Source organism: Pempheris klunzingeri, chromosome 3, assembly GCF_042242105.1.
Source record: "Pempheris klunzingeri isolate RE-2024b chromosome 3, fPemKlu1.hap1, whole genome shotgun sequence".
Classification (NCBI taxonomy): domain Eukaryota; kingdom Metazoa; phylum Chordata; class Actinopteri; order Acropomatiformes; family Pempheridae; genus Pempheris; species Pempheris klunzingeri.
In genome coordinates this window covers 778,968-791,958 of record NC_092014.1, presented here as the reverse complement: position 1 = coordinate 791,958, position 12,991 = coordinate 778,968, and the positions used below count along the sequence as shown (strand labels likewise).

General features: G+C 44.2%; 2 protein-coding genes across 2 annotated transcripts in view; both read left to right on the top strand.

Annotated features, from left to right (window-relative positions):
- Positions 1 to 1,205: 1,205 nt before the first annotated feature.
- On the top strand, positions 1,206 to 7,050 carry LOC139223952 (ribonuclease inhibitor-like). The gene is made up of 8 exons (XM_070855956.1): positions 1,206 to 2,493; positions 2,605 to 2,778; positions 3,933 to 4,100; positions 4,362 to 4,526; positions 5,091 to 5,264; positions 5,376 to 5,549; positions 6,098 to 6,268; positions 6,629 to 7,050. The coding sequence occupies exons 1-8, from the start codon at positions 1,283 to 1,285 to the stop codon at positions 6,807 to 6,809; spliced, it is 2,418 nt and encodes an 805-aa protein (XP_070712057.1). The 5' UTR covers positions 1,206 to 1,282; the 3' UTR covers positions 6,810 to 7,050.
- Positions 7,051 to 7,964: 914 nt separating this feature from the next.
- LOC139223941 (NACHT, LRR and PYD domains-containing protein 3-like) overlaps positions 7,965 to 12,991 on the top strand; it is a 34,584-nt gene continuing 29,557 nt past the window's right edge. The window contains exons 1-2 of the mRNA XM_070855948.1: positions 7,965 to 8,017; positions 10,124 to 10,491. Coding sequence (XP_070712049.1) covers positions 10,218 to 10,491 — 274 coding nt within the window. The 5' untranslated portion in view covers positions 7,965 to 8,017; positions 10,124 to 10,217. The remainder of the gene's footprint in view (positions 8,018 to 10,123; positions 10,492 to 12,991) is intronic.

The following is a 12,991-nucleotide window of genomic DNA, read 5'->3' as shown; positions in this document are numbered from 1 at the left end:
TCTCACATTGATACCAAGCTTTATTTGTTCTTTTGCATAATCGGCTCTAAAACAGAATCTCTCTCATACACAGTTCAGGTGTTGATGGAAGGAAGGCGAGTTGTGGTTCCTGGTTCCTGATTATTTTTTCTGTTCTCAAGTAGCTGAAACTCAGAGAGCAGCAGGAGGCGCCACAGCCACGGCCCAGTATGGAAGCGTCGTCAGCGCACCTCAGTTTAGCCATATTCATACTCAAGGGGACGCTCATATAAATGTCACCGTCAACAACACGAATGGTAAATGTTTTCAAATGTATACCTCATTATTTGTAGTCATTTATTTGCCTGAAAGGTAAGAACTGAAATGCCTTTAATGATTCTTCTATGTTGCATGTTTCTGCTTCAGTCCAACCTCCTGCCAGGACAGAAGACACCAACGATGTCTCTCCACAAACTGAAGGTACGGTGCTGTTTAAAGGAAAATCATTTCACTTTTATATCTCCCATCCTCTTGGGTTCATTAAAGAATTCTAGTTGCACCGACAGATTTCTGTCTGTAGAAAGTAAAAGAGAGTTTGATGAATTAAATAATATCAATGAATCAATCTTTATTTATATAGTCTAAATTCATAACAAACCATTTCAGAAGACACTCATGAAGACCAGATCTAGACCAAACTCAATCAAGGATTTAAGAATCCCCACATGAACAGGCATCACCGTTTAACCATGACGTTATTCATCTTTCAGGAAAGATCCAAAGGTGCCAAGCTGATTTAAAATCTTACCTTGAAAATACAACAAGGAATCTGTCCCAAGGAACAAGAGAAGATGGATCGACTCCTTTAAACAAGATCTACACAGAGCTGTACATCACAGAGGGAGGCAGCGGGGAGGTTAACAGTGAACACGAAGTGATTAAATTAGAATGTAGACGACGTTCGAGTGAGGAGAAGAAAATCCCCCTCAATGACATTTTCAAACGGTTACCGAATGAAGAAACCTCCCCCCAAAGAGTGCTGACGAAGGGAATCGCTGGCATCGGAAAAACTGTTGCTGTGCAGAAATTCACCCAGGACTGGGCAGGAGGAAAAGCCAACCAAGCTACTCAGTTCATATTTCCATTCACGTTCAGGGAGTTGAATTTAATAAAAGACAAGCCTTTGAGTCTTGTGACGTTAATAAGTTACTATTTTGAAGAAGCGGAGAACTTGGAAACATCAGACTACAGCAATTCAAAAGTTTTGTTCATCTTCGACGGTCTGGACGAAAGCAAGTTCCCTCTGGACTTTGAGAGAAATGAGATGTGCCGCAGTGTTACGAAGACAACGAGCGTAGACGCCCTGCTAACAAACTTAATCACAGGGAAGCTGCTGCACAAAGCCTCGGTCTGGATCACAAGTAGACCAGCTGCAGCCACTAAGGTTCCTTCTGAGTTCATCGACAGGGTGACCGAGGTACGAGGCTTCAGCGATGAGCAGAAGGTGGAGTACTTTCAGAAGAAAGTTAGCGACAAGGATATGGCTCAGATGATCCTGGATCATCTTCAGTCCAAGCCGCTGAGAAGTCTGTACATCATGTGCCACATCCCGGTCTTCTGTTGGATCTCAGCCACGGCTCTCCAGAGTCTCCTGACAGAAACTCACGGAGGCGAGCTGCCCAAGAGTGTGACTGAAATGTACACACACTTCCTGATCATCCAGACAAAGCTGAAACACCAGAAGGATTATCAGGAAGGTGAAACGGACAAAGATGTGGTCATGAAATTGGGAAAGCTGGCATTTGAACAGCTGCAGAGGGGCAACGTAATCTTCTACGAAAATGACTTGAAAAGTTGTAACATTGATCTGAAACAAGCTGCAGTTTATTCAGGAGTTTGTACAGAGATCATTAGGAAAGAATGTGGCCTTCACAAACAAGAGATTTACTCTTTTATACATTTAAGTGTTCAGGAGTTTCTTGCAGCGCTGTATGTATTGGAGACCTTCATAGATAGCAGTGTAAACCTGCTTCCCAGCCAGACAGGGGTGACGGTGGGGTCGAAGAATGGAGAACTTCCCATCATCCTGCTCCACAAGAACGCCGTGGATATGGCTTTGGTCAGCGATTATGGACAATGGGACTTGTTCCTCCGCTTTCTTCTTGGTCTGTCACAGGATAAAAATCAGGAGCTCCTTCAGAAATCGTTTGGTTTTAAAGGAAGACGTCCACAGAGCAACCAGGAGACCATCATCTACATTCAAGAAAAGATCAGGAAACTGTCCAACACCGACAAGACTATCAATCTGTTCCACTGTTTGAATGAGTTGGGTGACCAGTCTCTGGTAAAGCAAGTCCAACAGTACCAGAGGTCAGGAGATGTTGGTAAAATCTCACCTGCTCATTGGTCAGCTCTGGCCTTTCTGCTGCTCGTTTCCAATGAAGACCTGGATGTGTTCGACCTGAGGAAATACCACAGGTCAGATGATGTTCTGGAGAGGCTGCTGCCGGTGCTCAAAGCATCAAAGACAGCCTTGTAAGTATTTGACCTCAAGAAACCGAGCCGCTCTGAAGCTCTCAGGCGGTGACTGAGGATTGAGAGAAAGTGTTTGCAAAATGTTAACAGTTATTTTGTTTTTCACTTGAGGTTAAGTGACTGTAACCTCACTGCCAGATGTTGCAAGTATATTTCATCGGTTCTCAGCTTGGAGTCGTCTGGTCTGGAGGAGTTAGATCTGAGCAGAAATGTACTGAATGATGCTGGAGTTACGCTGCTCTCTGTCGGTCTGAGAAATCCAAACTGCAAACTCCAGAGTATCATGTAAGAACATCACATCAAACCACTCAGTTTAGCCGAGACGACCCAGTATTCACACAGCTCATTGTTTCGAAACCCAATAGTCCAAAAAATGTCCCATTGGACCTTTTGCCTGCGTTGCTCCGTGGCCAACAGATTTATTCCAACACTGAGAAATCCTGGTAAACGTCCCGCTCCGCCCCATCACTCCTGGTTCCATGACAGACTTTAGGGTTTTGATAGGATGGAGGAGACTATTCTGTCACACACTGAAGCTGCTTCAGTGTGTTCGACATGTTCGACATGTTGACTCATAGCTGGGGATCAAACCACCGACCTTCTGATCGAGGGACGACCCACTGTACCGCTGAGCCACAGCCTCCCCACACAGAACACAGAACCATGTTATTGCAAGAGTTCAATATTTTACAGATGCACAGTAAGTTTTCCTGAGTTTTTTAAATTCCACTCAGACAAACGGGATGAAGACAGAAAGCTTTTACAGTATTGTCAGACTTTGCTCAGAACATGTTGCACAACACAGTTGTTAGTTCGCACAGCGATGAGAAATCGTTCCCTTTATACCTTCAAACTCTCTTCCCCCTGATCAAGGCTGCTTCTTCCAGCAGCTTCCTTACCTGGCTCTGTCTAAAACATTTATCTGGTCTCTCTTCAACTTTTAGTTTTTATACTTTGTTGTGGTGACGAACACGGACAGATTAACAATGTCATCAAACATAATTCAAACATTCACAACAGTCACATATCTACAAAGGTAATTCTACATGTAGGGTGTATTCCCTCAAGTCCTCAAGGATTGCAGGAGTAATTCTCTTTCCATTCAAGTATCAAACGTTATAGTAAACATACAAAAGCAGCTTAGTTTTTCTAATTGTCATCTGAACCACATGAAGCCATGTCAGCTAAACACAACTCCACTCACCCCGAAATGACCAGATTGTAAAATAATTGTTCTGTAATAACAACAAAACACTCAAATGTAATTTTACTTTGTTTAGTGATCTGAAACATTCGATTCCCCGTCACCACATGACCGCGTCAGTAAAATGCTTTCCTCCAGATTGAAAAATGAAATCAGTGATTTAGAATCAATCCCGATGGCCGTTATGTCATGTGGTGTATAAATCATAACACTTTTTTCATTTTGATTTGTGCAGTTTGGAAGAATGTAGTGTTACAAAAAAAGGATGCCAGTCTTTGGCAGGTGGTCTGGCTTCAAACCCCTCCCACCTGAAGCAGCTGGATCTCAGCAAGAACACATTTCACGATGAAGGACTGGAGCTACTTTCAGAGGTTCTCAGCAAATGCTCCTTGGAAACACTGAGGTAAACCTTACGATCTTAGTCTTATCAGTCATTGAGCTAAAATATAAAGTTTGTGCAGAAGGTGGCGTAGAGAGAAGGTCAAGGAGGTATGAAAATCTCAAAGGTTCATCCGATGCAGAGCAGGAAAGAGATCAGGACATTTCATAGTAATCTGCATGTAAGATTCTTGTGTACAAGGGGAATAGGGTCCATCCTCTGGGGACCATGACTATCCACTGCAGGTTTGTACTGCAGATTTCAGAGCCAGGTGTCCGTGTGCAGGTTATGTGACTGCGGCATCACAGGGAAACCTCTGGCTTCAGCTCTCAGCTTCAACCTGTCTCACCTGAAAAACCTGGACCTGAGCAGGAACAGGTGTGGAGGACCGGCGGCCGCTCAGCTCTGTGACTTTCTGAGGCATCCGGAGTGCCAGCTGGAGAAATTATGGTAAGCTTTGGCAAAGGTGAGCCTCACTCCTGTCTTCAAATTCACTAAAGATAAAAACTTCCCCACTTCTTTTCCTCTTTCAACTGAACACAGCTGACCACACGATGGACCGCTGACTACTGTGATAGTGAAGCAGTTACAACAAAGAAATAAGACACTTCACCTTTTCTATCTTTGATGGCATTGAGGGCACTTCTGTCAGTCTTGATGGCACTTTATGGATCATCTTTCTCTCTCTGTGTAAACTATTCCTCACATTTGCTTGGTAGAACAGTAAAACCAGCTAGTTTTTGCCACACAGCCTCTGAAAAATGTGGTTTCCTGCAGCAGAATTGTCAGCCGGCGCTGCAGAGACCTGGGGTTTGGTTCCGGGTGCTGGTACCACGGTTGTTTTTGAGGATTCTCATTCCTGTTTCTCCATTAGAGACTTTTATTGGTTGATGCTCAATCAAAGGTGCATGGACATACAGGAAATACAATATGTCATTCAGGTGGTATAACTAGTAACTACGAAACTAAGCAACCTTTGGGACTGAAACTTGACGTTTCCTCTTTTTTTAAAAGCCTTTTTAATTCAAAGCTACAAAAGGAGTGTGCTGCAGCTCTGGCTTCAGCTCTGGCTTCGAACCCTTCCCACATGAGGGAATTGGATCTGGGCGGAAACATCCTAGGCGATGACGGAGTGATGGAGATCGCTGGTCTGCTGAAGGATCCAAACTGCAAAGTGACCACACTGAGGTGAGACACTGAGGGCCAGCAGACACAAGCTGTTAGCCAGAGCAAGGAGAGGTGAATCTGGAACTACCGCTGCATTTTACCACCGATACATGAAGCTGTTTTCACCGACAGGCTGGCTGGCTGTCGGTTTACTGAGCGAGGCTGTGCTGCGCTGGCCTCCAGTCTGAGGTCAAACCCCGCCCACCTGAGAGTCCTGGATCTGGCGAGAAATGACCTCCGAGACGGCGGTGCTGAAAACCTGTCTGAGTTCTTTGTCGAGCCACTTTGCCAATTGGAGACACTGATGTGAGTATTGTGGCCATTAACACTAAACTAATGCAGCCCTGAAACACACCTGTGACCCCCCCAATACGAGTCCTCTATTTAGCATTTCTAGCTAAATAATAAACATATTTAACTTCTCCTGTGAGGTTTGATTTTCTATTATTCCTTCTGATCATTAACAACTACATTAATAAACACTAAATCTGCTTCATAGAGCATTACAAACCATTTATTATGTGTTTGGATGTTTGAGTGCTGCTTATAAATGAGAAATGGGAAGACTTTAAGTCCTATGTTCACAGTTGGTTCAGGCTCTTGGGAGCATGAATGACATTAAGTTAAGTTTCATGTAACCAAAATAATTTGGATTCATGAGCAAATTGGATGGAAACTTTGCTGTTGGTTGTTGCTTTGATACTCTGGACTAAAGACCAGGTGAGATAAAACAGTTAAGAAGCTCCATCTGGCCTCTCTAACTCCTTTGTCACAAATCCTTTCACATATTTTTTCACAAAAAGTTAAAACCCAAGAGAAACTGATCTGAAAACTGTTTAAATGTCTCCTTCCAGCCTGAAGTGCTGCTGGTTAACAGCAGCCTGCTGCCGGTCTTTGATTCACGCCCTCAGCGGCTCTTCTGCTCTCAAAGAGCTCGACCTGAGCTACAACAGCCTGATGGACCGGGGGGTGGAGCCGCTCTCTGATTGGCTGGGGAAACCCCAGTGTAGACTGGAGATACTCAGGTGAGGCTCTCATATCTTTAAGTCAGACAAACACCAACACGTCTTAAATATTCAAGAATGAATTTAATATTATGGTGGTTTAAAGGAATGTCTGACGTTTTGTGAAATTACACTCAGAGTGACTCCACTGTACAGTTAATATGGAACTACTGGCTAGCTTAGCTTAGCATAAAGTCTGGGGACAGGAGGAAGCAGCCTACCTGGCCTCCACCGTCCATCCCTCTGAAGCTCACTGATTAACGTGATGTATCTTGTTTATTTAATCCGTAAAGACGATAATTCAGTGTTTGGTTGAGGGTTCTGATAAGATAAGCAGAAAGAGTTGAACTGTGTTGCTAAAGCACAGTCTTTCTCTGTCAGGTTGTCGAAGTGCACAGACAGCAGCTGTGAGTCTCTGGCCTCGGCTCTGAGGCTGAACCCTTCACACCTCAGAGATCTGGAGCTGAGGGAGACTGATCCAGCCGGACCGGGTGTGAAGCTGCTGTCTGACCTGCAGGAGGACAGTTGTTACAGACTGCAGACGCTGACGGTGACGGAGTGATCAAATGCCCTGACACTGAGACTGAGTTGGACAATGATTTGTTTGGTTCAGTTGAAACACATCTGGTACGTAGTGCGGCTTGTTTGGCTCCCTGCTGTGGATCACAAGGGTCTCAGTCCGCCGCCAAGAGACCTCTGGATGGATTTAATGTTGGATTATGTCAGACATGTGATTTTTGTATTGATTGTGAGTTTTTGTTTTGGCATTTATTTCAAAAGATAAACTATTATTAATAAATTCACCTGCTTTTGTGATTGTGAACTGTTTGGGAAGCAAGTTAACACGTAGTGAACACAATATTAACACCTTTTAAACCAACATACTGAACTTGTGATCAAACGGCTGCTTTTTCCACATCCAGAGGTCACAAACCAACGGGATCCTTCATGTGAAGTCGTGTTTGTGTCCCCTGATGGATGCCAGTTTCATGTTGCTCTATTTTTGGTCTCCACCACCTCCTGAGAGAAAGATCTGGTTCTTCAGTTGCTAAATGCTGTTGTGCTCAGCAGCTTTTTACAGCTTGTTCTCTGAAAATGACGCGTGAGAGTGAACCAGAGCAGGAAAAGTTGTGGACAGACAGATAAACCAAGAGCTGAAGGTCAAGTTCAGCTGATAACTCTGAAGGTTCATCACTACCCAACGCACACATCATGGTTGTCGTGAAAATGTATTTAGATTATTACAGCATTAAGGTGATCATACAACAATGAACACATGATTATGAAGACTTTATTCTGCTAATAGGTCCCCTGACATCTAACACACATCACCTTTAAAATGACATTTCTTCTGACTGACACACCTGCAGCAGCATTAACACACCTGCAGCAGCACTGACACACCTGCAGCAGCATTAACACACCTGCAGCAGCACTGACACACCTGCAGCAGCACTGACACACCTGCAGCAGCACTGACACACCTGCAGCAGCACTGACACACCTGCAGCAGCATTGACACACCTGCAGCAGCATTGACACACCTGCAGCAGCACTGACACACCTGCAGCAGCACTGACACCTGCTGCTGAGCGGCAGCACTGCAGCTCACACTGGCCTCCTGCTCTCACGTCACACTGACGTCTCTGGGTGTGGGTTTGAAGGTATGATGATGTGACTGTCTGTCAGATGAACTCCAGCAGCGTCCGTCAGCGTCCGCAGACGAAGGCAGAGAGTCTCTCTGAGCTCACCTGGACGGGACTTTAACAGGTGAGGAGCTGACAGGTAACATTACACAGCTGTGATGAAGAAACTCTGCTGTCCTTCGTTATATCTGAACACACCTGGAGATGAGAGCAGTGATTCGTTGTTTCAGCTCTGGTCTTTACTGTCTGCAGCTCTGAATGTTCATCAGTGAACTCACTAATTATTCTGTTTGGTTCAGTCAGTTTTAATCAGCTCCAGCAGACAAGTCAGAGCTGAATGTGAGCTGACTGCATTAAGAAAAAGAACTGGAGTTATCAGGAACCTGCAGTCAGAGAGATGACGGCCTGTCACAACTTGTCTTAAGCCTGAAACCTGATCAGCTGTTTAGTCTCTGACTGTACAAACTGCACACCCACCAGCGAATCAAAGAACAGCAGGACACTCGTCCTGAGCAGCAGCAGAGTGAACTTTAAATCCTAAATAAAGAAAAAAACTTTCTGAGGGGACAGTTTTAAACCTGCAGTTTGGGTTTGGCCCTCGTCACCGTCTGTCGGTTACTGCAGCCAGGAAATCCTAATATGGTCGAAGAGGGCGTGGCCTGGTGGAGCTGAGCTGTGATTGGCTGGGACAGATTGTGTAGTTCTGGTAGGACAGGACGACCACACCAAGATGAAACACCAGATAAGTTCAGCCATGAGCAGTCAGTCTGCTTCAGTCTGATTGGCTGCTGGTTACTGATAACTCCAGTTCTTTGTCTTCATGCAAATGCTGATTGTTGGATTCTTTCCCCCACACGACATCTCTTCTTCACACTGTCACCATTTCCTACACAAACTACACAGTCGTCTCTTTTAAAAACAGACATATCTAGCATTTCTAATTGTCAATATTTGATTTGTGTGAATGTTGCAACATCAGAAATAATATAATAATAATAATAATTCTGAGAGACAATCAATTATCATATTCATACAACTTAATGTACAGTCCATCTCATGAGCACCACCTCTTTGAAAAAAAGAAGAATTTCACTGATTCACTCTCATTAGAATATACTAAACTGTCAGTTTGGATCAATAATGAACTTAACCACAACCAAAATCACCACCCTGAAGCTATCAGTGTGGTGATTTTGGTCGTTGAAGGATACAGGAGTTCTTGGCAGCGTAGCGGTCGGCAGCATTCACTCTTATGAAAATGAAAAAGAACAGCATGTATATTAAAAAGCATTTATTAAGTCCAAATATACAAAACAATCTAATGAAACCTGCCGAGGGAAGACGAGCCTCATACCTGTCTCCGCATCTTTGGGGTTACCTGTAGGAGCAAGCTGTTGAGGTAATACTGTATAGCATTAGCTTTAGCATCAATACATGAAATCACATTAACACCTGAAAGCAGCACACGGCCTCACGTGGGGCACCAAGAATGTTGGAGCTGTGTCATTTCTAGGCATCAGAAATAATCAATAATTATCAGAGATAATTCAAATCCAAGATGGCTGCAGACAATGAAGCCACGTGTTTCAGACCCCTGGTGTATGATCTAAGGTAAACAAAGGCCCAGGCTATGTGACAGCTGTAGCACACTTGTGAGATGATGTTAATGTGAATGTGAGGTTGGAAGAAACTGGTTGCTCCTCCGTCCTTTGTTAATTAGCTGCTTGGTGCTAACGAGCTTTTGTGCTTTTTCTTGAAAACTCTGCTGGCAGATTCGGTGCGTTACCTCCCGGCACTAAATAAACTTGGTTCAGGCGAGACTTTGTGTCGCTGACATGAGGAAGGTGGGCTCAGGGCCGGCTCTAGGCAGGCTCATAGGCCCTAGAGCGCCAGCTGCTGGAGGGGCGCCCCCCGTCCGTCCGCCGCTCCTGAGACGCACGCAATACCTGTTCACTGTTTACTTTCAGTTCATTTAACGTTATTGTTACCTAGCTTACATTTTGTTCTTATTTTAATTTTAATTCTTAGGCACTATTTCCTTGCATCCACGTAGACACTTCACACACTTGGACACTTAACACTTTGTACTTTGTATTCTTATTTTGATTTTTAATTACTAACCTTTCTGTAATTGTGTATACTGCTCTGATGCTTGTATTTGTACTCTGGCAAACACATTTCCTTCAAGATGAATAAAGTTGATCTTATCTTACTGCTTTAACATTTGCAGTTTCTCTCTATAACAGAAGAAGACGTGATGCTCCTCTGATCCATCAGGTTTCCTGCTGCTTGAAAACACCGTCTGATCTCAGCAGGCAGCCACGATGACTCCAGAGGACCTGTTGAACACTCTGGACGGTTTAAAAGACGATGAATTCAGGAGCTTCAAATGGTTTCTGCAGCAGCTCGACAGCCTGGAAGGCTGCGGACCCATTAAAGTGTCCCAGCTGGAGGGGGCAGAGAGGAGGGACACAGTGGATCTGATGGTGAACACCTACAAACCTGATGGAGCTCTGAAGGTGACCAAGAAGGTTTTAGAGAAGATAAACAGGAACGATCTGGTGCAGAAGCTGCCAGACACCAGATCACCACCACAAGGTCAGTCACACTTTCTTCTGTTGGTATTTTCAGGCAAAAATACATTAAATCACATGTCAAGAATCAGGAAATAACCACACAGGAGACGGCAGCAGGTGTGTGCATACTGTCGATCTGTATTAGGAAGGACAACAAACCACTACAATGGGTATTTCATGCACCAATACTAAGGAGGGGGGCTTAGCCTAACAGTCTCTTGGAATATCTCCCTTTTTATACTTGAGAATAACGTTTATATGATACTTGGGTATGTCCAGTGTAAGGTAAAATCTGTGTTTTAAGTTTCTCTCAATGGTTCATATTTCAAATTCAGAACCTTTTTTAACGTTTGTACCATTTCTTATGTGTGTATAAATCACAATCAATCAATCTTTATTTATATAGCACCAATTCATGACAGTGTTATCTCAAGACGCTTTACATAAAGAGCAGGTCTACACCAAACTCTTTAATTAGAGAGAGACCCAACGATTCAGGAATTCAACATGAAGGATTCAAGAATCTCCACATGAGCAGCATCAGATATTATATTGAGCAACAGTGGAGGAAGAACTCCCCTTTAACAGGAAGAAACCTGGAACAGACCCAGACTCAATGTGGGCGGCTTCTGTAGGGGTCCACGTTGGGTGGAGGTTGGACAGAGAGAGAGAGAGACAGAGAGAGAGAGAGAGAGAGAGAGAGAGACAGAGAGAGAGAGAGAGAGAGAGAGAGACAGAGAGAGAGAGAGAGACAGAGAGAGACACAACACAAACAGCAACCAACGTAGTAACAGTGTCTACAGCACTAACAATAGGAGTGTGACTAACAGATTAGCAGTATGATATTATTGAAAAACATGACGAGTGGCCGACGATCCGCAGCAGTGATTCATGAACCAGAGAACCACATCAGCAGGACCAGGACCAGGACCAGGATCCACAGGAACCAGAGACATGAGAAAGCACAGAAAGGCTCCGGGGAAGATAGCAAGTTAGAGGCAGACATTTGGCTGACATGAGACATAATGATGGAGAGGAAGAGGAGGAGAGAGAATAGAGGAGCCCAGTGCATCATAGGAGTCCCCCGGCAGTCTGAGCCTATAGCAGCATAACTAGGGGCTGGTCTAAGGCCTGAGCCAGCCCTTAAATATATGCCTTGTCAAAAAGGAAGGTTTTTAGTCCACTCTTAAATGTAGAGAGGGTGTCTGCCCCCTGAACCCAGACTGGAAGGAGGTTCCACAGGAGAGGAGCCTGATAGCTGAAAGCTCTGGCTCCATCACTACTTTAGAGGACTTTAGGAACCACCAGTAGACCTGCAGTCTGGGAGCACAGTGCTCTAGTGGGGTAGTACGGTACTATGAGCTCTTTAAGAGATGATGGAGCCTGAACATTAAGAGCTTTGGAGGTGAGGAGAAGGATTTTAAACTCTGTTCTAGATTTTACTGGAAGCCAGTGAAGAGAAGCCAGTACAGGAGAAAGATGGTCTCTTCTCTTAGTTCTGGTCAGAACAGGAGCAGCAGCGTTCTGGACCAGCTGGAGAGTCTTTAACGACTTATTGGGGCAGCCTGATAATAATGAGTTACAATAGTCCAACCTAGAAGTGACAAATGCATGGACCAATGTTTCTGCATCATCAGTGGATATGATGGACCTGATTTTAACAACATTAGTAGATGGAAAAAGGCAGTTCTAGAAATCTGTTTAATGTGGGAGTTAAAGGACAAATCCTGATCAAATAAGACTCCCAGATTCCTCCCAGTGGAGCTGGAGGCCAGAGTGATGCCATCCAGAGCAGTTATGGTAGTAGAAAGCTGTCTCTGAGGTGTCTGGGGCCAAGCAAAATAACTTCAGTTTAGTCTGAATTTAGCAGCAGAAAGTTGCTGCTCATCCAGGACTTTATGTCCTTAAGGCAGATTTGATGCAGATCAGATGCTTCCTGATAATATTACCCAGAGGAAGCATATATAAGATAAAGAGTATTGGTTCAAGCACTGAACCTTGTGGAACTCCATGTCTAACCTTTGTGTGGACAGAGGATTCGTTGTTAACGTGTACAAACTGAAATCGATCTAATAAATAGGACTTAAACCAGCTTAATGTGGTTCCTTTTATACCAATGAACTGTTCCAGTCTCTGTAACAGGATGTGATGGTCAATGGTGTCAATGGTGCTAAAGATGATGAATTACATTAGTTGGATCAAGTTTCTTAAGATAATTTGTCTGTATTCACATCATATGTTCACTTTAGTGTTCTCTCGCAAAAGTAAGCTTATTTCTGACACAGGAGGTGAGTTGTGTTTATAGGGCCTGCTGCTGCAGGTGTGTCAGTGCTGCTGCAGGTGTGTCAGTGCTGCTGCAGGTGTGTCAGTGCTGCTGCAGGTGTGTCAGTGCTGCTGCAGGTGTGTCAGTGCTGCTGCAGGTGTGTCAGTCAGAAGAAACCTGATTTTAAAGGTGCAGTGTGTTAGATGTCAGGGGACCTATTAGCAGAATAAAGTCTTCTTAATCATGTGTTCATTAGTGT

Excerpts from the sequence above, each read along its gene's own strand:
- LOC139223952 (XM_070855956.1), top strand. The coding sequence starts at position 1,283 with ATGTGCCGCAGTGTTACGAAGACAACGAGCGTAGACGCCCTGCTAACA. Across the intron at positions 4,527-5,090 it reads TGCCAGCTGGAGAAATTATG|CCTTTTTAATTCAAAGCTAC; the intron begins GTAAGCTTTGGC and ends TTTTTTTAAAAG. Across the intron at positions 5,550-6,097 it reads TGCCAATTGGAGACACTGAT|CCTGAAGTGCTGCTGGTTAA; the intron begins GTGAGTATTGTG and ends GTCTCCTTCCAG.